Source organism: Pteropus medius, unplaced genomic scaffold (assembly GCF_902729225.1).
Source record: "Pteropus medius unplaced genomic scaffold, Ma_sr-lr_union100, whole genome shotgun sequence".
NCBI classification, from domain to species: domain Eukaryota; kingdom Metazoa; phylum Chordata; class Mammalia; order Chiroptera; family Pteropodidae; genus Pteropus; species Pteropus medius.
Window position 1 is genome coordinate 4,547,369 of NW_024349799.1, and position 27,337 is coordinate 4,574,705.

General features: G+C 49.4%; 1 protein-coding gene across 8 annotated transcripts; it reads right to left on the minus strand.

Moving 5' to 3' along the window:
• Positions 1–390: 390 nt before the first annotated feature.
• On the minus strand, positions 391–20,859 carry SEPTIN4 (septin 4). Of its 8 annotated transcripts, XM_039885769.1 has the most exons (13): positions 20,814–20,859; positions 19,542–19,549; positions 6,407–6,700; positions 5,930–6,023; positions 5,398–5,484; positions 4,772–4,895; positions 2,126–2,260; positions 1,895–2,012; positions 1,704–1,805; positions 1,409–1,505; positions 1,153–1,315; positions 892–991; positions 400–621 (listed from the first exon to the last, which is right to left on the minus strand). In XM_039885769.1, exons 1-13 carry the CDS (start codon positions 20,842–20,844, stop codon positions 562–564), a joined length of 1,413 nt encoding a protein of 470 aa, XP_039741703.1. In that variant the 5' UTR covers positions 20,845–20,859; the 3' UTR covers positions 400–561. The 8 variants fall into 8 exon arrangements, with proteins under 8 accessions (XP_039741704.1, XP_039741703.1, XP_039741707.1 ...); XM_039885770.1 differs by lacking the exons at positions 19,542–19,549; positions 20,814–20,859 and adding an exon at positions 8,739–10,831 and having other exon boundaries at positions 391–621; XM_039885773.1 differs by lacking the exons at positions 19,542–19,549; positions 20,814–20,859 and adding an exon at positions 11,533–11,660 and having other exon boundaries at positions 892–941.
• Between the last annotated feature and the right edge of the window lie 6,478 nt (positions 20,860–27,337).

The following is a 27,337-nucleotide window of genomic DNA, read 5'->3' on the forward strand; positions in this document are numbered from 1 at the left end:
TCCTAGAATGCAGAGCTTAATTCTGCATATCCCTTTCTCCAATCAGGGGAAATAGGAAGGCAGGAGGCTGCATCAAGTTAATATCATGTTTTCCTAAGGGCAGATATCAGATCCAAAACTTCCGTAGAGTTGAATGTACTGTATGTGGGAAAGATGAAGAGAGGCTCAGGCCCCAGATAATAGAGGCAGGAGAAATATGGTCAGTAAAATGGAGTAGCCAGGCTGAAATCTAGCAAGGACTGAACTGTCATGGGAGGGAAAATTTTCTCCACTCCCCCTTCCCTACTAAACACCATAAACCAGCACCCTCTTCCAGGAGCCTTTCAAAACAGGGTCCTAAGATCTTCTTGATCTCCAGGAGGTAGTAAAGATACAGACAGCGACACAAGAAGCCACCTATAGATTTGTTAAACTTTATTTCCTCTGAGTCTCTGGGGAGGCAGCAGGGATGTAAGGCGAATTGGCAGTAGCTTCAAGGGCCTGAGCAGAGCTGGTGGTGGGAGGGGCCGGCATGGGCAGGATGAAGAGGAAGAAGTTTAAATATCCAGGGCTGAAAGCCAGCTAATGGGTCTCCTTTATCTGTCTTTGGATTTTGTGCAGCATCTCCTGCATTCGCCGCAGCTGGAATAGGCATATGCATCAAAATGGGGCCTTTTAGAGTCCTTTAGTGTTGGGGAAGTGCCCCCAAGCTCTAATCCCTTGGTAGGAGGGGGCCTTCGTAGCCCCCGGGGTGTGATGGAGACCCTGGGTAGAACCTAAGACCCAGCTCAAGACCTAGATATCCACCAGAGCCAGGGATCTTCCTATTCTCAAACCAAGAGATACTGAGATTTATGATCAAGCAGGGGACCTCCCAGGCTGTCAGCCCCTACCACGCCATACTGCTCTCACCTCCTCATCTTTCTCTCGGATCAGCCTCTCAGTTTCTGGATCTGTCCCTGCTGGGACAGCAGGGATGGGGAAGTCAGTACCACTCTCTCGAGTCAGTTTGCTGAGGGGAAGGGGAAAGGGGGGTTGGTAAGGCTAGGGGGACCCCGACACCTGCTTGGATTGAGCCCTGGGCCTATAGAAGAACAAAGGAAGGGCTCGGTCTCATCCAAGGCTGTGCTTGGCATCCCGCCCCTGCCAGCTCTATTCTGGCTTTAGCCATACTTGCGATTCCGTTCCTTCACCACCAGGCGGGTCATGCTCTGGATGCACTGTGCCCGGTAGTTCTCATAATGTGTCTCCCGCGTCACATCCTTCAAGTCCTGCATGTGAGTACGCACCAGCATTGTCCTCAGCTTCACAAAATCGCAGTGCCCTGGGTTTTCCACTGCATAGCAAGGCTAGGGGTCAGCCAGGGCCATGAGGAGGGGAGAGCCACCAAGGACAAGGAGGCACCCCAGTCACAAGCTCAGTGCTTTACCTTCCACAATGCCCCAGGGGTAGAGACGGCCCCGAACTCGCCGCCCTCTGGCCTCTACCACAGTGTTGCTGCCAATTACAGCAAATGGGATGCTTTCCTGGAAGAAGTTAGGGGTGTCTGTCAACATCCCACATTCTCACCTTTTCCTCTCCACCTAAATCTTTATCTTCTCTGCTTCAGTCTAGGAAACCATGGTTCTCTCCCACCGCAGAATCCCACCCTTATATAGAGCTCTACTTTTTTCTTCTGCCTAGAAGAAACGAGATGGGAAAGGGGTACCCTGGGATGGCCCCACCTTTAGGGCTTGGTCTTGTAATTTGAAGTCCTCATCCTCATCAGAGTCACAGTCTGGGAACTGGTAGACCTTGATTCCAAAGAGCTCTATCTCCTCCCGGATCTGGCAAACACACGAGGGGCCCACAGTTCTGGGGACCCCATCCTTTCCAGAAGCCCACCTGCTCCCCTCCCCCCACCAGCTTCCCTCACTTTGCGTTTCTTGCGCTCCACTTCAAGAGGTGTCAGTGTGTCCGCCTTAGCCAAGATAGGCACGATGTTGACCCGCTGATGCAGGGCCTTCATGAATTCAACATCCAATGGCCGGAGCCTGGGGAACAGGAATCTGTGACCACCTGCTAGTGGCAGCCCTGCCCCTGGTGCTCTCAACCTGTTCCCTTGGCGGCACCCGGTGGTGTCAGGAGCCTCAGGCTCAGACCATACCCGTGGCCAAAGGGCGAGATGAAGTACAGGCAGCAGTGCACCCTGTTGTCTTGGATGTTCTTGCGGTTCAGGCCACTCTCATCTCGAAAATACTGCTCAAACTGCTGGTCGATGTATTCTGCCACAGGCTTCCAACTGGGGCAGGGACAGACAAGCACAGAAACTGTGGGAATGGGGGCTGCCCAGTGAGTTCTGGGACCACAGAGTGGCCCCCACTCTGAACAGCATTTTCAAGACTTTGTTATTCCCCAGCTTGCTTCACTACTTCTTCAAGGAGGTACCTGGTTGGGACAGGGGTGCATCTCACATGTCCTGATGGGAAACCAGACTAAGCACACGGAGTTCAATAAATACTAGTCTGATGAAAGGAAGAGAGCCCAGGTGACCAAACAAAGCAATAAGAATAGCAAGGTGCCTGCAGGTGAACACCAACTGGGAGAAGCCAAGTGGCCCTAAGTCAGGTTCAAAGTCCAGCCTCAGAGCCTGTGTTCATGTGGTTCCACCCTCTCCTCTTCCTTTCCAAACCCACTCCATCCTTCAAGGCCATATCCAAGAACCATCTCTTCCACCGAGGCTCCTTTTACTACACCAATGCATACTGCTCTCTCCTTCTCTTCACCACACAGTGAGACAGATAGCTAGCTAGCTAGCTGGACAGACAGGCAGGCAGACAGGCAGGCAGGCAGGCAGGCAGGAAAACAGAGGTTCTTGTATATCATATATATAATTTCACTGTGTGGTAAAGAGAAGGGGAGAATATATATGAATATATATATATATATTTTTCAAGTCTTTTGCTCTTCTGTTTTCTAGTTGAATCCTCACCGATAAGTGCCCTGATAGGTGGACATTCTGAGCATCACCACACTCATCATGAGGAAACTAAATCGAGAACATCTAAGAGACTTAATCCAGATCATTTGACTAGCAAATTCTCTACCCATCCGAGTCCCTGGCTTTCTGACTCCCAGCTTAGTGTGTTTATCACTACGTTATCTGACCTATTTACTAACTTGTTACTTGATTAACACACCTTAGAGAACTATTGCTCCCCATTCTCCTGCCCCAACTGCTATTAGATTGTAAACCTCTTAGGGACAAGGATCATTTATACTTGTTCTGCATCCTTTAAAATGTCCAGCACAGGCTCACACCTAGTATATGCCCAATAAATTCCTGCTGGTTGACTAAATGAATATATGTGGAGCACTGTAAACTGTGCAGTGCCAGGTAAGTGGGTTATTATAATTATGGAAGGTAAGAGGAGCAAAGTAGATTGACTGAAAAAGGGGTTAATACAGTAGGAACCTGGTGCTTGTTGGAGCTAGAGTTTCAGGGCAAGCCCAGTCTGCTGAGACATAAAGCAGGAAGGGTGATGGTGACATGGATGCCACCTCAATCCATCAGGAATATTTATGGAGACCTTGTACCATGTGCTAGCACAGTGCTATGGCAAGAATGTAAGAAATGGCCTTTCCCTCAAGGCTTAGACTGTGAAACTGAAGATGAACCAGTGTGCTGAGCCGAAAGTCACATGTTGTAATGATAAAGCATGTGATGGGGGTTGTTCAAAGCACAGAAAGATCTGTAAGGGTCTGATTAGTCTGTGAGGCAATTATCCAGGGTCAGCTGCATAGGTGTGCGACCTGTGCAGTCACACGCAGGGCCTCGCACTCAGAAGGGCCCATGCTTGGTTTGTTTCTCTGCTGTGGGTATCTTGAAATAATTTTGAACAAAGGGCCCCACATTTTTATTTTGTGCTGATCCTGCAATTATGTTAAAATTCATGAGCGTAAAGTAATCAGCCTTTGTAGTTTTCAATGCACATTCACATGCATCGTTCTGGGTGATTTTCAGATCAACTGGGTGAGGCGGTAAGGGTCAGTATTTTTCAATTGAAGAAACAGGAATGTAGTCATTTGCTCAAGATCATGCAGTTACCAAATGCTGAATCGAGATCTGAACTCAGTCTAGGGGTCTTAGCACCACCCTGCCTAACTTCTTCATCAAAGGCACCACCTCTTCTCCTGTCTTTAATCCATTCGTCTCCTCATCTACTCATTTAGGTCTGACCATTATCTAAGCATCCCTCCAGTTCCTAAAAAAAAGCCAGGGATAATAGAGGGGTGTAGCAAAGCCACCTTTGCTTTGGCAGGTAGCCTAGAGGGTGTTGGAGTTTAAGCGAAGTTCCACCCACTTTTCCCTCTGCTTCTCCTTTCTCCCTTTCACTCCTCCCTCCAAACACTCTCGCTCCTGTAATAAAATGTTTGTGGCACCTAAAATGTTGCTGGTGAAAGGAAGGAGGGTGACATTTATTAGGCACCTATATATGTCAGGCCCTATGTTACATGTTTTCACATGCTTGCTTTTTTGAGGCTCTTCTTTCTTATCTTATGCCCTCATGCCCATTATAGAATTACAGGGCAGAATCAGAAGGAACATTAGAGATCATCTATTCTAATCTTTTCCTTCTCACTTTGCAGAGGAGACAGCTGTCCAATAAGGGGCAGTGGCATTCTCAAGGTCACAAACCTCTTCCTCCTGACAATTTTGGACATGTCTGTGCCCATGTGTGCACCCAGTTTTATGTATGGAATGGGTGGTAGATGGGGGTGGGCAGCTGAAATTGTGCTTGGTCAGACATACCACTCTGTGTTGTTGACTGCATCCCCAAAACCTGGCGTGTCCACAATGGTGAGCCGCAGTCTCACACCCTTCTCTTCTATGTCCACTGCATGTTTAGTGATCTCCACAGTTTGCATGATCCGCTCTGGAGAAGAGGGAAACTGAGGCCAGGGCAAAGGGAAGGACCTGCCCAGTCAGGACAAACAGCCTACCCCAACCAGCTTGGCTGCCCAGACGGCCTCATCCACACTGCCCCCCTTCCCATCCCGGGGCTGCCTGGGGGCCTGTTCTCTGGGAACCAGCAAGGAGCACATTTCCCAACACAGGAAATGCCGGTGGCTGTTGGCTCTGGCCCCAGCCTCTCTGCTGCTCCCGGATCTTTTCTTGGATTCCTGGAATCCTTTGGGGGTCAGAGACTCACTCAAAGGGCAGGATTCTGGTTCCTGCCCTGCCTCGGCACCCAAATCTTTAGGGAGCTGGCTGGTGGGCTGCCAGGCAAGTTAAGTCTATAGAGAGTTGCTGTCAGTCTCTCTAGAAGCCATGGTTTCCTGCATGCCGGGTCGGCCCCATCCCCCAGCCTCTGGAGCAAGTTTGATTTCCAAAGTCAGGTTCACCTGCCTGTCTTCAGGCTCCCCTCCTTTCCTTACCTTCAGCACTGAGGAGTTTCCGGTCCCGGTACAGATCAGTGAGGAAGAGACTATTGACAAGAGTGGATTTCCCCAGGCCAGACTCTCCTGACAGGGGAGAGAGGACAGAAGCACCAAATCAGAAGACAAGATCTATAGCCAAGAGGCAACCCCACTAGACTAAGGAGTGAGGAGAACTGCTTTCTTATCTAATTGAGCAAACCAGAGCATTTTAGAGTTGGAAGGAAACAGAGAGAACAGCTTATCCAGACTGCTCATTTGAATGAGGCCCAGAGAGGCTAAGAAATTGCCCAAGGTCACACAGAAAAAGGCAAATACAAGAAACCTATTGGTAAGTGTTCTTTGCACACATTACCCACCCTGCACCCCCCACCCCGTAACATACTTTTGGGCCACCCATGGCTCCTGGCTATTCTGCAAAAAGGGACAACCACTTGCTACCTTCTCCTTCCCTACCCATACCCCCTCCCCCAACACAGACCATCCCCACCTGAAAAACCCCCAGCCTGGCCCAACCCTGACCCTGCTCTACCTGCTACCATGAGGGTAAAGTCAAAGCCTTTCTTCACGGACTTCCGGTGAACTTGATTGGGGAGGGTGGCAAAGCCCACATACTCCTTGTCATCCTGTGTACAAGAAGGCACAGTACATCAGGGCAAGAGGCAGGAAGGGCCCCAGGACCCTAAACCAGCCTTCTCCCTCCCTCCTAGGTCTTTGCTCAGCCTTAGAGGAGCAGTGCCAGACTCTTCTGAGGCCCCGTCTGGACCACCAGCATGTGGGGCTGGGTTCCTGCCCCTACTGATACTGCTATCAATTTTCAGTGCACCTGGGGTCTGACACCACAGAGCTGGGGCCCCACAGGACAGAGAGAAGCACCAGCCCAAGATGCATGAACGTGTGTGCATACACAGACACAAATGTGCACATCCACACGCATACATTCAGACTCTCTCTGCTCCCTCCCTGGGTATTCCTCACTGAAAGGCAAGGGCAGAGTTGGAGGCTCTACCTCGGAGGAGTCATAGGGATCAAGCTTGCCCCATGGGCTGCGGGGCCGGGCTGAGGGGCTGAGAGGGGCTGATGCGGAGCAGTACTGCTGGCTGTCAGAGGGCTGGGGCCACGAGGGGGTTCTGAACTCCAAGTCATCCTCGTAGAGCTCTGGTGCCTGGGGCCTTGGCTCCGAAACTTGGGGCCTGGACACCCTGGTTTTGGCCTCTGGTTGGTGGTAGCTCTCGTTTCCTGGGAAATCCTTCACGAACTTGTTCAGTTCTGTATCATCTGTGTCCTCCAGGAAGCGCTTGATCTGGGGGTTTGGGGTGAGGTGGGGTAGGTGGCAGGGAAGGGAAGAATGAAGGAAGGAGACAGGAGAAAGTGAGAAAGAGAGGAAAGCGCCTGTGGTTAGAGGGGAAAGAAACTGCACTAGCAGAGGAAGTGCTCACCGCCCCTCCCCTCACCTGTCACACACAGGTCCAAGATGTCAGGAAAGGCCCCAGGGTCCAGTCCTGAGGGTCTCAACAGGGTGCTATTGAGGCTTCCCTTCCTGGGGGTCTGGCCAAGTCAGAGACCAGGGCTGCACCAAAGGCCAGAAAGTCAGACTGAATAAGGGGGCGCAGGGAGAGGCATTAATGCTGAGAGGAGAATGTGGCTCAGGATTCAAGGAGTGCGCAGAGTCAGAAAGAGGGAAGTAGGCAAGGGAGAAGAGAGAAGCCAACTCCAGGTAAATCAAGAACCAGCAGGGGGCTCCATGCTTCCTGTCACTGAAGGTCAGCGAGCTCTGGGACTGAGGTTCAGACTCTTCTGGGAATGCTCACTGCTCAGAGCTCATACAGCTGACCTGAGCCCCCTCCCATATTCTAGATGCTGAGCCACACCAGAGCCTGAGGCTGGGCCTCAGGGGAAAAGGGTAAACCTGCCAGCGGATGCTGAAAGTGGGTGGAGGGGACCTGGGAGAGACCAGGTGAGGTAGACTGGGAAGACACTGGGCCTCCAGAGCTGTTGACAGCCCCTAACTATGAGAGAAGCACCCCACAGATGCCCCATGTTTCCTATGCCTGGAGCTGGGCTTTAGCAGTGCAGGAGGGGACTCTGGCTTCAACTGTGAACCACAGGAGTGGTAGTCAGAGGATGCTGGCTCCTCTGCAGAGGCCTGTTTCACCCCATCTCCAGCTCGGAAAGGAGGCCACTCCCCTCATTCTCACCCTCAGCTGGGCTCGGCTCTCAACCCTAAAGCTTCCTCTTTCCTTTGGGGACGATTCCCCTGTGGAGTGCCTGGCAGTGCTGGGCTCAGCTCTGCCTCACAATACCCATGTGCCACCCCCCAGACAATGGACAAGGGCCGGCTTCAGAGACTGACTCACCCTCTGGGGATTGGCCAAGCCAGTGGGGGCTATCCCGGACCACTGTGGAGTCCCAGCCAGAGTGGGGGGAGATAAGATGGCCACAGTCTTCCCGTGGGTCCCCGTTTTACAAAGGGAAGAACTGAAAGAGGTGGACATGCACACTGCCAAGTTTATGCCAAAGAGAAGGGGTTGAGGTAGGAAGGTTAGAAGGCAAATTCCCTCAGAGCTACTTCCAGGCTGTCACCTCTCAAGTCCCCACACCTGCTTATAGCCATACCCTCTAGGACTTGCCTGGACAGGGACAGAAAAAGAGGCCCTTTAGCCTGAAATTGGAACCAGCATGTAGGGGGGACTCAGTGACCAGAAGAGGCTGCCCTGACCTACCTAACAGGCATTTCTCATCCATTTGTGGGGTGCAGTGGGGTAACCATATACCCCAGTTTATGTTTGCTATCTAAGCATGATTAATTGTACCCCTTTTCATTCTCAAGTGTCCCAGCTTGGATGATTAATTATATGGAAATAGAGAAGGGATGGGACTTAGGGGCAGCAGGTCTTGTTTTCTGGCAGCTAAGGAGTCTGGGGAATTCCAGGAAATCCTGACCCTCTATATGAGCCGGCAGTGGCCCAGCAATTGGTCTGGGGGTCAGGCTAAGGATGGGAGAGGACAGTGCTCCACATGGTTTCCCCAGGGGTACTGAGCAGAGGAGCAGCAGGAAAGGCACTGATGGAGACCCTTACCCCACAGCCTTTCAGCAGAGCCACCAGGAACCCAGCACCACTCTCTCTGCCAGCCCTGCCTGCTCATCAGCATGAAGAGATAGAGGGGCCCACAGGGGCTCTAGACAAGAAGTCAGGACACCAGGGTCCTCACCTCCTGTCTATCCTTCCCTGCCCCAGCTCTGCCAGTGACCAAATCATTTTCTAACTCTGAGCCCCAATCCCAGTCAAGACAGGGGGAAGACAGGTCAGGCCCACCCATCTCCCAAAGTAGCACCTTACCCCAGTTTCAGTCCTGTCCTCAGGGACAGAACTGCCTTGCCATCCCAGTGAACGGTCCATGTCCCACGCTTCAGACGCCCGGTTGGCAAGCTCTATGTCTAATTTTATCTCCCAGGCAAGTTCCTCACACACAGAACCAGCCTGGTCTTGATGCTCTTGTTGTGATCTGGAGTCCTGGCTTGCTCCTTTCCCTTTCTATTTGACCTCCCTGTCTCTGTCAGGGGCCAAAAAAGCCTGTGGAATGTCCTTCCCCACCCCCTCCTCCCCCCTTCCCTTGGCTCCCACCCTCCAAGGACAGCTCAGCTGCAGCAGGATCACTGGGTTTCTCTGCAGTTCCCTCCTCTCTGATTGGCTACCCCATGATGCCTGCCCACCCCGGTGGGCACAGCACCAGCCTCCCAAGTTTGCAGCACAGGCTCTTGATCCACTTGGCCTCTCCTGTTAACCCCCAAGGACACGGAAGCCTGTCAGAGGGTTGTGAGCTGTCCCCAAGGTGTCTCGGCTCATCAGTACATGGGGCCAGCACTCAGGAAACTCCTCTCCCAAAGGATTCCGATCTCTTTTGCCTTAACTTTAAGCAGTGCTGAAGTAGGGTGGGATGTCCTATATCCCTAGGCATAGGTTTTCATGGAAGCAGATCCAGTTTTCCTTCCAAGTGTCCCTTTGTGTTCTCAGAGAACCCCACTGTCTTCAGAAATTTGTCCCCTGGATTTCCCTGCAGAAAGCCCCAGCCACAGAGGTACCCAAGGATACCTGACCTCCGACTCATGGGTTCTTGTATCATTTCCATTGCCCCATCACTTTCCAGAGGGTCAGTGGGGGAGCTGGTGGTACTTGGTTTCTAAGGGACATAAGTTCAGGCCAACAGGAGACTGGCATCCCAGAGGCTTCAGAGTGGCCAATTAGGTGAGACACAAATTGAGAGGCCTGGCTGGGAGTGTGCAGATAGAGCACCTGACTAGCAGTCAGGAGGCAGTTGTTTCTGGTTTGGCCAGAAACATCCTTTGTGATTCTGAGTAGTGTTTTTAATTTCAAGGCCTTAATGTCCAATTGTGAATGGCCCTTCCTTGCCTCCCAGGAAGGCTGGGGAGAGAAAGCACTCCCAGATGACAGATACCTCATATTGCTTTGAACCTGAGGAGAGGAGGTGCATCTCAAGTCACAGGATGGTTATTAATGTTAGCCTGTCATTCTTTCTGCATGCAAATTAAACACGCCTGGGACTCCTGGGCTGAGGAGCTCTCCCCTCTGATTTCCAAAGCAGCTGAGACACTGATCTCCTGCCACAGAGACCCTCACAGAGGAGTCTGGCTTGACATGAACCGGTCAACCTAAGGACTGGGCTGGCTTCAAAGGCTGAGGACTCTGGTGGTGGTGGGGTGTCTTTAATTAGAGAGGAACAGGATGGACTTAGCCAAGATGAAAGCACCAAGACCTCAGCTGAACTGAACTTAGTGTGTGGCAGCAAAAGCCCCTCTTGGCCCCTGCTGAACTTGGCACTGGAGACAATCAATGCACCCCTCGCTCTCCAGCTTCCATCCCTGGAACATTCAATCTGTCCATCTCCACGGGGGGAAAAGGATAGACACAGGGATAAAGACAGGAACGACTTGGCCTCTCCCAGGAACCCCTCTTTGGAGAAGGTCACAGGGCCACCAAGACTTCCTGGCCAAGACTTGGGCCTCAGCCTGGACACAGCTTGAGAGACAAGAGCCCAAAAGGTTGGCCTTTCCAGACCCAGAAACTTCTAATTCTATGGGGCCCAGAGAGCGCCCTCCTGGAGGCTGCCCACACTAACATCCTGCCCCACAGGCTGGTCACGAATCTCTTCCCACTATAAACAGCCTGTGCCTCCCAGTGCAGAGGGCAAAGGCTGGGGGTCTTCCAGATTAGGAGGAGAAGCTGGCACGGGGCCTGAAGGCCCTGACATCCGGCATAGCATGTTTGTGGCCGGTTCTAGCAATGGTGGCAGGGCAAGAGCTGGAACCTTTACAGCCAAACGTTAAAACTTCCTACCTGGGGGCCTCCAGGGAGGTTGGCTGGGGTTACTGTTTCTCTTCCCACTACAGGCAGGTGGCAGGCATGAGTTCCCCTCACCCCCACCACTGCAGAGGGACCTGGTTTGGGAGGACGGTGGTGTAGGATGCAGCAGGCGGAAGCTCCCCCATGGTTCCTGTCTTGGAGGCAGAGGGATATAGCTGACCCCACCGAGTAGAATGGTGGGCTGGGCTTCCCTCTCTCAAGGGTCCCTGGGCAGAGGGCGCTGTAGGAAGGACCTAGGAGCTGCCCCTTACCGGGTTGTGGGAAGGAGGGCCCAAGCGTCTCACCATCCCTCTTGAGGAGGCAGGACTGTTTGTGGGCCTCTTCTGTGTGTTTTCCAAAGGAAGTTGGTGCTGGCCCGAGCCCAGGGTGGGTGGATGAGACAGCGCATCACCAGGTAACAGATGACCCAAACAAGGGCGGGGACCCTCAACTCCGCTCATCGCTGACGCGCCCTCCCCTGCACAACAAGCGCTTATCGGCCAGCACCCCCCAATCCCCAGCATCAACGCGCCCCTTCTTCCAAGAACACGGCAGCATCCTGGGGGTCGGGACCCGCTCCGTAGCTGCTCAGATCAGAGAGAGAAACTTGGGAACAGCGAAGGAGCATTGCTCGCCTTTGCCCGCTGCAGGCGACAGTGCCTCCCGCCCTGCACAGCTAGGGCTGCAGCGCTGCAGGTCCCCGCGAGCCTCTTGGGAGCTGCAGGCCCTGCGCGCCCTGGCCCTACCCCGCACCCCCTCTCCCCCGCCTTACCATGGCTGCAGCCCGGGCAGGGCCGGCTCTGCCTGGACAGCGCCCGAGGGACCCGCAGCCGGAGCTGCGCGCGGACCTCGCAGCACCGCCGGCCCCGCCCGCCGCCACCGCCGAGTGAGGACTGGCCGGGGGCGGGGCCCAGCGGCGGGGGCGGGGCTAACCAGCCACAGGGCGGGGTCTGCACCTCCAAGGCGGGGGTAAGGAGGTCAGGGTGAGTGCTTGGCAGGGGGCAGCCGGCCTGGGAGCAAGTCTTGACGCGATGCTCGGAGCCACAGGGTGCAGACAGATGCTCAGGACAGGGCTACACTATTGCCTGGTTTCCCTTAGCCCCTAAAGAGTAGCCTCTTTAGACAGCGCATCACCATGGGGCCTTGAACCAGTCCCCTAAGGAAAAAGAAAGGGCCCACCTGGCATCTTCAGGAGATACCTTTGGAAGGAGAGGGAGTTTGCCCCACAAGATGGAAAGAAACCATTAGCTGTCCTCTAGAGTTCGCAAGGGGGCAAATGAACCTGACTGATGTCCAAGTTACTGATTGTCCAAACCCCGCTCCACATCTCCTAAGGTGAAATGGCAGACATTCTCCACCTCCACTCAAGCTATGAAAAATAGACAGGCAGTTCCCTTTGAGCAGAGCTCTAGATTAAAGATTAAAGAGGATTTGCTGCATAAATTATCCAGGGATCATCAGCTGAAAAAGTGGAAAGGAAAGGTTGAGTGGCCTTTCTGAGGCAGTGGAGCCTTGCCTGGGGCTGAAGAAAGTGGGGAGGGACTCTGCAGAGAGAGGCCAGCCCAGGCATGCCCCAGGCCATGCTGGGCAAACAGGTGAGATACTATGGGGACAGATGCCCCAGCAGCTTTAGAGGCATTAGAGGCTCAGAAGGGTCAGCAGCAGTCAGGAAGAAGATGCTTAGGGGGTGGGGGAGTTGGTAGGGATTTTCTAAGCTAATACAGGCCTGAGCTGGTCAGGCTTCTGTGGAAGTTTCCAGAAGCATGCCCCTACCTGACCACCCAAGAATCCTCCCTCAGGGCAGGCTAACTGGCCTGAATACACTTTGGATAAAACTGAGGCACAGAGGCATGGCCCTTTCTATTAGTAGAAGTGCCAGAGGCCTGCCTACCCTATTTCAGTCTGATCTGTGACCCTGTGTTCATGGTTGAGATCAGCTAAAATTAACCAGAGGGATGTAGGGAGGAGAGCCTGGGTAGGTAGGTGAGATTAGGCTTAGAAAACCCAGGACTGCTATTGGGGATGTTACTGGATGTTTTGCATTGGTGGGCTGGAGGATGGAAGGGGTGTTGATGCTTAAAAAAAAAATCAGTTCATGAGGAGAACTGACCTCACTTCACCTCTCTGGGCCTCAGCTTCAACACCAGAAAATGAAAAGATTAAACTAGGCTAAGAGTCAGCAGCTTGGCTTCAATGAGAGAGAAACTGAAGGTAGAGAAAGTCTCCCAGAAAAAGCCTGGGGTAGATCAGATCTGAAGCTGTACACAGGAAAACAAAGACATAAAAGAGTTTCTTCAGAGAGAAACCAATGACTTAGAAGTCTGCAGAAGCAGCAGCAACTGCTGCCATCAGACCCAGATGTCAAACTTGGGCTACATAAAGTTCTGCTGTTGGGAACTAGCTGGAGGCCACTAGTACCCACGCACACACTCATAAGAATACATCTTGGGTGTGTGGCCCGGGCTTGGGGTGCTGGGCCCAGGGAGAAAGCCTATGTCAGTGAAAGATCCCATCACAAAGCCTTGTTTTTTATGACTGTAACAACCTTCCTACTCCAGTTCCAGCTGCAGTCCAAGTGTGGACACAGGCCCATCTCAGAAGACTTCACAGCTAGCTCATCTTCAGCTGTGGCTAGAATCCCAGCTCTGCTCTGTCACCTGCTGCCCAGGCCCAACAGAGTCCTGTGTGTCCTGAGGCACACGTTTGCCAGCTTGCTTTGAGGGAAGTAAGGCCCCAAGAGAGGCCTGGGAACATAGAACTCGTCTCTAAGCCAAGAATCTTGGGATCTTGATGGGCAGTCCCTTTGTAATCAATGCTCCACAGGGCTAGCATGAGGCATGCTGGGTGAAATAAAACTTGAAGATAGACTTTGAGCCACTCTACTTGTACAAACCCCACAGGCTAATCCTGCAGCATCAGGGGTCTCTGAGAGAATATGGCTTGGGCATAAGTCTCCATGTCAGCTTTGGTGATTATTGCACTGCCAGAAAGTCCCTTTCCTCCCTGGGCCTCTTTCTCTGGTTGAAAGAGAGAACTAGACTCCCCCAACTCCAGCTCTCACATTATTTGTTAGTACAGGTAGTCTGACATCCGGTCAGAAACAGGGCCAAAATATAGCTGCTCCTGTCACTGCCACTGAGCATTCTTCTCTACCTCCAGCCATCAGGTGGCCTGGCCAACATTGCCTCAGTGCCTCTTGGAGCTCTGGTTCTTCTTGAAATTCAACATTTCATCAGGCACGGGTGTCCTCGACTAGAGCACAATTTCCCAGGCACTGCTCGGGTGGGGTTTTTGAGCCAAAGGTCTAGGGAGTAGACACATAGCTTGGCACAGAGGGTGACTCTTCTGGGAAACTCAGACCAGCAACCACAGCTCCAGCCTGCTGTCCTGGCATCCCTTGACATGCTCTGGAAAACCTCCTGGCCCTCTCCACTGGATCTTTCCTGCCTACCCATCAGAAAAGGTTGTGTGGTACAGAGCTAAACAAGCATGCTACACTTGGGCCAAACCAGGGCTCAGGTTCAAAGCCAAGATTAGAGTGATTACCATAAGAAATCAAGATTTCAGATCTGCATGATGAGCAAAGGCCACTTTTGTTTCTCAGTAGCAGAGTTTCCCTTAAGTAGTGTAAGAACTAATTCTATCTCCCTTCCCCCAGAGGTGATGAGTCACTGAAGACATAGTCAGAGAGCCCTGGTGGGGCCAAAAGGCTATCATTGTGTTGTGTCTTTCAAGGAAACCTGAGCCAGTCTGTCCAACAAGGTCTGTGTAGAGGCAAGAAACCAAAATATCCTCCCCCTACTGCTCCTCAGTGTCCCATGGTCCTGGGGCAGGTGTGAGATGTGGGTGGCAAGATCAGGGAGCACTGTGTTTCCTGGCACCTGCTGAATGGCTGCAGTTCCGGAGCTAGAAGGATGCTAGAAGCCAGCCAGAGGGCCCTTCCAACACCCTCTGCAGCAGGGCAGGGCACAGCAGCTCAGGGATGGAAGAGACTTACGTACTTCCCAATGCTGCTACCTGCTGGAGTCTGACCCCCTTCAAGGGCCCCCCTGACCTTCTAGCCTCTGCTTAAATATCTCCCATGGCCAAAAACTCACTGACTCTAACAATTACCCTTCCATCTTTGGGCAGTGAGTTACCAAGGTCATTACATTGAGCTGAAATTTATCTCCCCCTTGCCTTTACTCTCTAAGAGCCTCCATGCCAGAGCTTTGCTCACTCATTTCAGCGGACTTTATTTTGTTCGGTATACAGATGGGCCACATCCTTTCAAATGACCCATCTGTATACTTTTCTCTCTCAAATTAGCCACAAGCCCCTCGAGGACAGGGAGTATGTCTTCTATTTTAACCTCTCTTACTTCAGTTCAGCAAACATGTGATGTGGCGTCTGCCTGGATGAGTGACTGGGCCTCTGCCCCCAGGAGATGTCTGGTCAATATGGATTGATTGAAAGAATTCGTTGATTGGTTTTCCACTCTGGTTTTGGAACACAGACAAGCCTTAAGGCTCTGGGTTTCACTGACCCATAACCTGCCCTTCATTCTGGATGCTTACCAGCTCATATCTCCCTCCGAGCATCATAGTTCACATGCAAAGACACAGATGTTACCCCCACCCCAAAACCTTTCCCTTCACCATTCTCGATCCCTAAAGGTGCTGCTGAAATATTGAGAAGCTATTTTCTAGGAAGCTATAACTGCAGAAGGGCTTCTATACCACATCTCAATCCCTGGGGCAGGATGTCCCCTCAATTGCTCCCAGTTTTGAGAGCCAGCTCTGAGTCTATGATTTTTTTTTTCCATCAGATTGGGAGAAAAAAGTCCACCTTATGGGAGTGCTGTGAAGGTTCACTAAGGTAATACACTTAGTATGGTATAATCATACTAAGGTCTTGGTTTCAGACTTACTGAGCCAAATTCCCCAAAACAGCCACTGTGGAGACTCCTGCCAAAATGAATGGCAGCTATTATCTCAGGTTAGAGGAAAATTATCAACACCAAACCAGCAACTGTCAACTGTGACTATTTCAAATGCCTTAGGCATTTGTGTGTGTAATGGGTATAGAGCAATGGGAGAAGAGTCTTAGACCAAATGACCATGCTGCCGCCAACTGCGGAGTCAGCCTCTTCAGCTAGACACTACTCCATCCCAGAAAACAGGTCTTGGTTTCAGACTTACTGAGCCAAATTCCCCAAAACAGCCACTGTGGAGACTCCTGGAGCCAGGGAAACGACTTTGGCTGGCCTAGTCTTCCCACCTACAGGGTCAAAGTCTGAGTGTTTCAGGAACTGCCTCACATTCTGTCCCTCTCCTCCAGGCCTTCATTCAACCCCCAATGTGCAGCTGTCTCATGATCCTTCTCTCATGGCAGCTGGGCCAAAGGCAGCTGAGCAGAGAAGGGTGAAGGGACATCGTCATTTCTGTCACTCAAGACAGCCTTCCTCTGGCTGAGCAGCTGTCAGGGTAGCTTCTGTGTTACAGATTTGCTTCCTCACCCAAGTATGCACTCTGCCCTCTGTAGCCAAGCTCTCTAATCTACCCAGGCCCATTGTTTCTCCTCTTACTTGAAAAACCCACCATTTCAAACATCGCCACACTACTCTGACAGAAAGACATAATGCTGGAGATGGATTCCAGGCAGAGAAGAAAGTAGCTTTGAAAATACACCAGGAAGTCCAAAATGAATGTGGCAGATTCTTCCCTAAGTGAGATCATTCTGGGCAGAACAAAGAACTAAGGGATTCTGGCCTCAGTTTTGCCATCAAGCCTGAGAAGGAAGCATAGCATTTTCTTGCCCCCATTTTACAGGCAAAGGGAGCAATCCGCCCAGGTCTCACAATGAAGGCAGGATATCATCCCTCTGGCCTGTGCTTCCAGTGGTCTTGATAAGGCATACGGCACCCCGGCCCATCCTAGGGTGAACAATTGTTCTGGTTTGCCCAGGACTAAGGGAGTTCCCAGATCACAGGACTTTCAATGCTAAAACCAGGAAAGTCCTGGGAAAACCTTGACTGAGTTGGTCAACCTAGCCTGTCCCCAAAATAGCAAGTCTGGGCCAGAGGTCACCAGCCTGTTCTGGACTTGGCTGCTCATGGTATCTGGAAATGAACAAGGTACCCTCTGACAGGAAAAGAAGCTATCTAGTGAGGGGTCAAACTGCTATGAACAGCTTCCCAAGGTGCCCTGCTCCATTTTCAGCAGCTCTGTTCCACCCCTTCAACAATGCTCTTTCCTCTCAACTATAAGCCTCTGTACAAAGCAAGAGAAAACGAGGGGAGTGTGAAAGACGGTTCCAGGTTCTTTTCTGACGGCCCATATCCTAGGAGTCTATTAATATCCCTATGAATGCAGAGCCTCCCTACATTCCTCCTAGGCTCTGGAGGTTTCTTTGTCAAGGAAATCTACCTAAGCAAATCATCCCGTGGCCCAGGAGCCAACAGGAGACTGGCCATACCATTCCCCAGAGGCCAAATGACATGTCACCCTAAAGTTACCGAAGTCTGCCTTAGGTATCACTGAGACAGCCTCCTCTGGTTCCTGGCCTGCTTTCCAGAGTTGGTTTCTTGCATAATTGATAAGATATAGCAGGCAGTAAAACACTGTGTCCACTAACAGCCTAAGAAGTCACATCCAAGGGCAAGTAGGGTGGGTACCTTGGGGACACAGGATCTTGGGGCCAGGTCATCCCCATCCCATGATGGGCATTGCAGCTCCTCCCATCAAGAGCTGTTTTATTCCATAGAATTCCCCAGGGCTGTGTGAGAAGACAGCCCCTCTGACCCCATAGGGCACCCCCAGGACCTTCCTGTTGAACTTCTGATAGTTCTGATACCAAAACAAAACAAAACAAAACAAAAAAACCCATTAGGAATGTGTGCCTCCATCCAGCATAACCTCCTCTGCAGAGAATCCAGCCCCTAATGATCCAATCTAAGGATGAGAAGCATCTGTCTACCCAACTCCTTAGACAAAAGGATCTTGAGGAGCCACTTGGGAGGAGACTGATGGAGAGATAGGCTGAATTGGGCTCCATCCCAAACTGCAGACCCAGGACAGCTTGTAAAGCCCAACAGCAAACATGCTGCGGTCCACAAGCCAGGCACTGTGGCTCAGCCACCAGAGAATTCCTGCTGGGAGTGGAATCTGGAACAGATTCTACAGTCAACCATTCTCAGACCAGAGGAACCAGAAGCCTTGAACACCGGCACCATGGTCTCTATCTGGGACTGCCAGTGGGCCCTGCAGCCTAGGGAAAGCCTAGCTCTCTTACTCTGTGAGGACAGTACCTAGCCCACCTCCATGCTACACCACTTCCAGAGAGCCAAGAAAGACCGGCGGGCCCAGCTGCAGGCAAGTCTTGTCTTCCCAGCTTCTGGGGAGCAGCTCTGCTACTGAACAGGGCTGGAGAGCTACAATTATCGAGACAGGATAAGAGCTATTTTGGGAAGGAGCTGTCCTGCTGCCAAGGCGTTTGACTTCCTAAACTAAAACAAGATGCACAAAGGAGTGAGGATGGGGAAGAATAGGGAGGAACTTGCTCAGTCAAAAACATCATATCCTGAGATAGGGGAAATACTAACCCCTTCCCAAAGGTAGAGATTTGCATCAAGGGGTGAGCAAGAGGCTAGCTGTTAAGATACTCCCCTGGCTTTGAGAAGGGAGTAACCTGACCTCACCAAATCCCTTGTTGACTCCCTCTTTCCTAAGACCCTCCAAGAGTACTCATTCAGTCTGTTGCATTTATTTGGACTTTTGCGCACAGACTATTTCATATTGTTATTTAAATGTTTCCTGTCTGTGTCTTATCTCCCCATCCAGATGGTAAATTTCTAAAGGCCAAAGAATGTTTGTGCTGTGAGGCTTCAATGCTTTCTCCAATGTGCCTAGCAGAGTGCTAGGCATCTGAACAAAAATTATTTATGGAAGGGGGAGGAGGAAGGAAGGAAGGGAGAGCAGAGGAGGAGGGAGAGAAGGATTTACTGTCTTGCATGGAGATAATCTTTAAAAGTAGTTGTTCCCACCCACAGCTGAGCTCCGGGCACGGGGCTGGATAAGCCATAGCAGAGAGGGTGGTAGCCACATTTCTGGCACCTCTCCTGCAGCTGTTCCATTATCTGAGCTGAGGCTGTCCTGCCAACTCCCCAATTTGTTTTCCATCTATAGTCAACTGTCCATCCTAGGCTAGCCCATAGATGGGACCCATTAGAGGTCATGCTGGGCTTGGGGCAAGAAAGAGATATGGCAAGAGACAGAATGGAGGCAAGAAGAGCCTGGACTACCTTATCAAACATGAGCCAAGAAGAACTAAAGTGCTATGGAAACAACGCACTGTGAAATCAGGACACTGCCAAATTCAGGACAGAGGGCTGCTGCAAGCAGAGTTCGCCTTGTGGCTTTCCAAGGTGAGGACTCAAATAGTGTAACCCAGAAAAGCGTCCCCTTTCTGGAGTGCCCTAGGCTGGAAAGGAGAGAGCCAAGGGGGGACCAATCCAACCTATGGCTTCCCAGGCAGCCTTCCCACATAGCACTTGGCCAGATTCATCACTTGCCCCCTTCAGAGAGATGCAGTCCCATAAGTGCAAAGCTTAGCAAATGGAACACAGGCTAGATTTCAGCCAGCACTTGCCCTGCCAGGTGCCTTTGTGCAGTGAACACCCTGCCCAAGGAGAGGGAGAAGCTCTGTCTCCCACCACACTGGCTTTCATCAGAGGGTAAGACAGGGACTGGGATAAGGGGGAGCACAGGAAGACTGGAAGTAACTTCCCAGGGGCATTCTTACCTCCTCATCTGTCATAATGCAGAAGCAAAAGCCGGGCATTCCCAGTAGGTAGCAAATGGATTTCAGACAGTGCCAACAGGAGGGGAAAAAGAGAATTTTATTAAAGCTGTCCAGTAGACTTGGTCATAACCTGGCCCAAAACCCCTCCTAGAGAAGTGGCCCAAATAATAACAGCTAGCATTTACTGAGTGCTCGCTGTTGTCAGGCACCATGCTAAGTGCTTTACATGTAATAGCCTGGGCAGTCCTCACAAGAACCCTAAAAGGAAGCCATTGTTCTCATTAACAGATAAACTAATGATTAGAGAGGTAAATATATATATTTACCCAAGGTCACAGTTAGATATAGTGGACACAGGGCTCAAACCCAATAACATAACTCCAGAATCAACATTCTGCTAAACCTCTATCTTACAAAGCTTTGCTCTTTCTGAAGGGCACAGCTGCCCTTTTCTGCTGTTTTGCTATCACTCAAAGGGCTCATGCTTGTTGGGACTTGATTGCATTCCCAGGGCTTTCTCTTCCCTAGCGACTTCCTCATCCAGAGCCCTGGTCTCCCTCATGCTCACAGGGCTGGAGCATATTTTAAGTCACAACTCTTGAAGCAGGAACTCCTTGCCACTATAATTCACTGTGTAAGGGCTAATCCTCACCTCCCCTCCCATCACCGAGGCCAAGAGTACAAAGGGAGTCAAGGGGTCACCAGGGCCTGAGAAGACCTCTCTTAAAGATTCTAGAGTTGGCTGCAGGTCTCACTGATGGCCTCGAGGCAGAGGCCCAGACATCCTTGGGATTTTGCTGGGCAGCAGCCAACAAGTACCTCCCAGGTCCTGGAATGAGGGTGTGAGAAGGGTCTGAGGAACCAGAGAGACACGTGAGACCCCTCAGCCTAAATTAGTGTGGAGTCAACTCTGAGTAAGACTATGAAGCAGGTAATTTGTTTTGGTGGGGTTTGTTTGTTTGTTTGTTTTATCACATAATAGGTAAGACCAGCTAAGCTGAAAGGCCACAGGCTTAAATTGTTCTCCATTCCAGAAATAACTAATTCTCATTAAAAGGAGACTCTAGAAAATGAAAAAGGTTCCAAGTCCGAAAGGAATAACTTATGGAATTTTAAGCAAGATGAGAATTTCCTCTGCCCCTTCAAGTCAAAACCCCAGCATGTACCATGTCCTAATAGACCTAGCTCGGTAGATACATTGAGGCCACCCTCCCAGCTGTCCTCCTGCCTCCCATCCCCCACAATGGACACACAAAAGGGAAAAGCACAGACCTTTTAGCCACCAGATGACACGATTGTACATTTCCTCAGAGACATCTGAAAATAAGAGATGGTTGCTTTTTTTCTCTGTGGGATGCATACCTCCTTCCCACCACTACTTAACATCTCCCTTTCTAGCTCTCTTCTCCACACTCGAAAGTACTCTCAGCCCTTGATCCTCTCCAAGAAGCTCCTCCAGCCTAGGACTAAATGCCACATTTCCACTCTCCTCCTTTTCTTCCACCCTCTTTCTGTGCCAGTTAATGCTTTTCCCCTCTTGGAAATCTTAAGTCCCAGCTCTTATGTACCCCACCTCCACCACTTTGTTGCTGGAATATTTACCTGAAGACCTTAGTCTCTTTACTAGCCTTTACTAGCCCTCATCTCAGCTCAGTTTTTCACGTCCACTCTCGGGATGCAGCTTCCCCACCCTGCAAACCACTCTCTACTACCTTCCATTGAAAGGTTAAGCAGCGTTGCCTGGAAGAGTCAATGCCTGACGCCGACCCAAGCATCATCATCGATGTCATTAACTTGGAGCTCAGAGAAGCTGGCGGGGAAGGAATGGAGCAATGGGCTCAAAGATGGGTCTAGCTTTAGCACTGGCAGGAGGGCAGCTCTGAGGCCCAGAATGAAGAAAAGGCCTTTCCTGCTCACCCCAACATCCCACCTCACTAAACCGGGGCAGCACCTGGGCAGTCTGCTTCTTCACATACCCAAGAAGAAAGCACTAAACCTTTGAATGGGTTGTTTGGAGGTGTATTTGGGGGCTTGTGGCACTTTCCTCAATGGTGCCTGGCTCGGAGGCTCTTTTAGTGATGGTGGTGGTGATGGTGATGGTGCTGTTGGTGGTGATGGTGATGGTGCTGCTGGTGGTGATGGACTTGCCTTCTCTCTCTGGAACATCACATCCTCATAGAAAAGGCTTGAGTCCATTTCAAAACAGGACAATGAAGGGTCTAGGGGAGGAGGGGACTTAGGTTCGAAATCAGGTGTTGTCGGCCGGCTTTGGGGCATTTCAATTTCAGGATTGAGTAAGGCCCACCATGAGGACTCAGGCCCGTACCTAGGTAAGGACCGAGGGGGTAAGGGCCGAGGGGTCAGTTCCAGTTTCTCACGGATGGAGGGCTTTCGGGAGGGTTCTGGATACCTGTGTATAGGTCCTGGGGACATGTAGACACTTTCTAAGGGCCTTGGGGTGTGCTGCTTATAGATGGGTTCTGGTGTGGCAGACATGGAGAGTTTGCGGCGGCTCTCATATGCCGCTCGAGATGTCATGCGATGAGGTGACTGTACTGGATGTACCCCTGGGGAGATGGTGACCCTGCGGCCGACCTCGCTGTCTCCACGCATTGAGGACTTCACATTGGACTCCGCTTCTGGTAAGACTTTTGGGGAGGGCTTGATTTCAGCGTAGGCAGAATACTTGAGGATAGACTCAGGGTCTGAGCGCATGGGAACTCGGTGTCCACCATCCAAATCTTTAAGCACAGGGGGTCTGGGGGATGATTCCACGTTTACATTCCTATGCAACGCCTTGGGTTCTGCATAAATTGAGCTGCGACGACTCATTTCAGACTCTTGGCCAGGGATCTTTTTCTGGGCTGTCCGAGAGTCTGCACAGATGCGGCTACTGCCGTGTTCTGGGCTAGAGGGTCTCCTTGAGGATCTGATCTCAGCAGAAGTCACACCCTTGCGAATGGGCTCAGTTTGGACTGCTTCATCCTTTGGGCAAACCATAGTCTTACGGGGAACTCTGACCCCTTGTGGGTACTGGACCTTGGAGGGTGGGTCTTCTTCTTGTAAGATTTGTATGTTATTCTTCTGGTCTACAAAACTCAATCGGCGAGAGGATTTGGTATCTGGGGTTAATGAGTAACGATTACTGATGTCACGCCCTGACTTGCTCTCACGCCCCCTTCGTGGTGATTCCTCTCTGGAAGGACTAACATTCCGCTGCATCTGGACAACGTTGGAAGCTGATGTCTGACTTTGCTGGATCTTTCGCTGAAGAGAAGAATGGCGGTATGCTTCTGATTTTGACCGCTCAGTTCGAGGGATCGGTCCTCCAGAGAAGCCAGGTCCTAACTGGAGGGTGAGAGATTGAGAATAGTATGATGATGAAGAGGGAATGGTGGGATTCCCAGCTTCTGGTCTTTGATGCACAGAAGGGCTTTTAGAAACTGCAACACTTCGCTGGATTGAGGCAGGATTGTACCCGTGTCCCCGCTGAGGGGATGTGTTAGTAGTCTCAGCCCCTTTCAGTCCTGAAGCCGCTACCTTGGACCCAGTTTTATTCATCTTGACTGTTTGATAGATGCTGCCCCTCTGGGTAGATCCCATTTCACCAGCTTTCTTGTATGCAAGGTCCTAATGAAGCCTGAATATTTACCCTCAGTTTTAAAAGCTGCTGTTCTTGCACTCCCACAAAGTGGCTGTTGTTCTGAGTATCTCAAATAGTTCCCTTAGCTACCTGCCTGGTGATGTCATAAAGGAAGGAGCTTCCTATTAAACATCCTGCCATAGAGACATAATTCTTCAGAGAATCTCAAGCAGTAACTGCAAGGAAACTGTGGATTTGTCTTTGGAGTTGACACCACCCAGGCTTTGGCCAAGTTCTTAGCAGAACCAGGATTTCCTGCTATACAGGGAAGCCTCCAGATCCTTCCTTACTCTCCCCAGATTTTTGGGATTCTCAGAGACTCATCCAGAGAAGGCACCAGCCTAAATGTCCTAAGGAAAGGCTAGTCAAATCAATTATGCTGTGTTTGGCCATCTTTATAGGGTGCAAGGCATAAATCTGTCCCAATTTGGTTGGGAACAGCACTGAATACGAGTCAAGAAAGAGAGTTCCAGCCTTTTCCAGGTTTCCCAGATGGTCTAGTTGATCCTGGGCTAAAAATCTGGGTTGCTGAAATCATAAATTCTCATATTCTTGGCCTAGAAATGAGTGTAGGATTATAGAAGGAATTGGGAATTAGTTATTGGTTTCAATTATAAATGACTAGTTATGCACCTTGGCCAAATTACTTGATTTGCCTGAGCCTTGGTTTACTCATCTGGAAATCACTGTCACACAATAAATGCTAGTGTCCTTTTTTCATGATCCTTTCCTCTCAGCTGCCCTAATCAGCTAGAATTTGGTTCTTTGTTGATTTAGAGAGCACTTTCCAACTTAGATGACCATTTTGGATAAGAGACACTGTCATCTTTTCCTCCCTTTCATGTGCGTCTCTCTCTGTTTCTCTGTCTCTCTCTTTCATACCCTACCATATCCAACATTCATCACAGTTACAGCATGGTCAGAGTCGTTGTTTCTGGATCTGTAAATTCAGCCTTAATTAGAGACATAAAGTTGAAACTCAAACCCACACATTTTTAGGTAACAGGGATCTCAATAGAAAGAGAAATTTTGAGCTACTGACACAAATCTTTAGGATGTAAAACACTCAGCTAGCCATTATATCTTGTTTTATAGAAATGATAAAAGTGGGAAAACATTTACAAGTCAGATATCTTGAAGACACTAAGAGTAAGGCAGTTTGAAGTGAAATGGCTCTTATTGATTTATAGTTATTTGATACCCTGTCATCAAAAATTGAGGCTGACTTAAACGAAGCTTTCCTATGAGATCCTACTTTAAATATGATAGTTCATTGATATATAACCTTTAACCGTGAGACTAAAATACTTATTTGTCTAGGAAGATTACATTTTTCTTTGTAATTTTATTGAGTTTGAATTTCTCCATCAGCATGTAACATTAAGTTTGCTATCACTTTTCTGATCTTACTAAAATCAGCTCAGTTGCTTGAATAACTGTTTATATTTTCTTAATGTTGGGGAATATATATATTTTCCTTTCAGTGTTCAATTTCAATACAAGTAAACCTAATGATTTTAGCAGAAATGTTGCAAAACACAACACAGGATCTTGACATTTTCCTCATCATGACTAAGCTAACTCAAATAAATCTGAGCCTGAGACACAGATGGGTTCCCTGAGGGTACCTCTTCTTCTCTTGCTCTCCCTACTGGCATGGTTATAATGAAGATAAAATGTGATGACAGATGTAAAAGCTATAGTACACTGTTCTGCTATAGTATACTGTGGTGCATGTGTGCCAGGGATAGCCGCTTGATGAGCTTTGTGGTAGCCAGTCCCCAAGATGGCCCCTAGGGATCCTCACCTCCTAGTATTGATGCCTTTGTGTAGTCTTCTCATTCTGAATCAGGGCTTTCCCTGTGTGACCAATAGAACATAGCAGAAATGATGGTATGTGACTACTGAGGCTAGATCGCAATGGCATCGCATTGCAACTTTTGCCTTGGTCTCTTGGATTGCTCACTCTGGGGAAAACCAGCTGCCATGTGGTGAGGATACTCAATGGGAGATTCACATGGAAAGAAGCTGAGCTCCCTAGTCGATATCCAAGAGCAATTTGCCAGCCATGTGAGTGAGCCAACTGGGAAAGGCACTAACTAAACTGCAACTTCATGAGAGACCCTGAGCCACAACTGCCCAGTTGAGCCACTTCCAAGTTCTTGACACAGAAACTGTTAAGGATAATAATGGTTATTGTTGTTTTAGGCCGTTAAGGTTAGGAGGTGATTTCTTATGCAGCAACTGATTATGTGGGATCCATTTCTCTAGTGTAAACTTTCATTACCCAAGCACAGAGCTCAACATATAAACCAGAACGGCAACTTACTAGTGAACTTGGAGACACACAACTGTTGAGCTGATTGGAAAGCCAGGTCATTCTCTCCCTATAGACCAACTTCAGGAGGAACAAAAGTTACTTGGTGAACACGGAATTGGATGAAGAAGTTAGAAAGATGATTTACAAGAGCATGACACTTGCCACAGAGCACTAGGCATGGCCAGCATAATAGGCTTTGGTTGGGCAACTCCAGTGTCTGTCTCCTAAAGCTTCATTTTCCTATGATTTTACATTGACCATTCCTTTCTGTTAAGCAGTTTTTCTTCAAATGAGTTATGATAAAATTGATTCTGGTTTTAGTTATTTCATTATAGTGACATTCTAGTTCTGCCTCCTATTGATTTGACTTTTAAGCATTCCTAAACCTCAAAATGAAAACAGCTCTACAGAGAATTATAAAAAGTTGAAATCACCTGAAAGGACCATTTTACTATTTTTATAAGCATCTTTCCAGATATTTCTTTATGCATTTGCCACATTTATTTAGAAATTTACATAAATGAGGTCCTATTATATATACTTCCTAGCATTATTCCATAATATATTATGGACACCTTTCTGTCAATAAATCTGTATCTGTAACATAATTTCTAATTAGTCCACTTATGGCTGTTCCATAATTTTTTAAAAAATATTTAATTGTGGTAAAATACACATAGCGTAACACTTACCATATTAATCATTTTAAGTGTACAGTTCAATGTATTAGATATTCACATTGTTGTGCAGCCATCACCACCATCCATCTTCATGACTCTTTTTATCTTATAAATTTACCATTTTAACCATTTTTAAATGTACAATACATTGGCATTAAGTACATTAACAATGTTGTGCAACCACCACCACCACCCATTTCCAGAACCTTTTCATCATCCCAAACAAAAATTCTGTACCCATTAAACAATAACTCCCCATTGTCCCCTTCTCCCAGTGCCTGATGACCACCATTCTACATTGTCTTTATGATTTCGACTGCTCTAAGTACCTCCTATAAGTGGAATCATACAGTATTTTCTTTTAGTGATTGGCTTATTTCACTTAGTATAACATCCTCAAAGTTCATCTATGTTATAGCATATTGCAGAATTTCTTTCCTTTTTGAGGCTAAGTAATATTCCATTGTATGATCTTCGGCAGGTTATAAACCCTCTTGGGTCCAGTTTCCTCTTTTGTAAGTAGGGATAATAATAATCCAACTTTTAGTGTTATGGGGGATTAAAAACAATTGCTCAGCTAAATATTTGTTGAGCACCTAATATGTGCAGGGTCTGTGCCAAGACCTAGATACCTCAGTGAACAATCCAGATGTGATCCCTGGCTTTATAGAGCTTACAGTTAGATGTACAGGGATGTGTGGGGATGGAACATTCCACTGGTTTATAACTGCCATATATGTGCTATGATATAAAAATAAGGTCTATGTGTGGTGTAGGGGAAGAGCAGGTGGGTAGTACATGGGAAAATCTTACAAAAGGCCCTAACCTAGTCTGAGGTTCAGGGACTTTGGGAAGACTCCCCAAAGAAATGAAATATAAGCTGAAAACTGAATGATTGAGACAGCTAGATAAAGAGAAGCAGAATTTTAGGCAGGGAGAACAGCATGTGCTATGATGTATTTAGAGAACTGAGAGAAGTCCAGTATTCCTAAGAGCAATGAGGAGAGATCTGAGCAAGGAAATGACAGTTTTTGTATGTGAAAAGATCACTGTGGAGAAAAAGTTAGAGAGGAGCCAAGAATACCAAAGAAATATTTGAAAAAGATAAATCAGTTTTACGCTGCTCTCTACCCCCTTCCTTAGCACCCTCCAT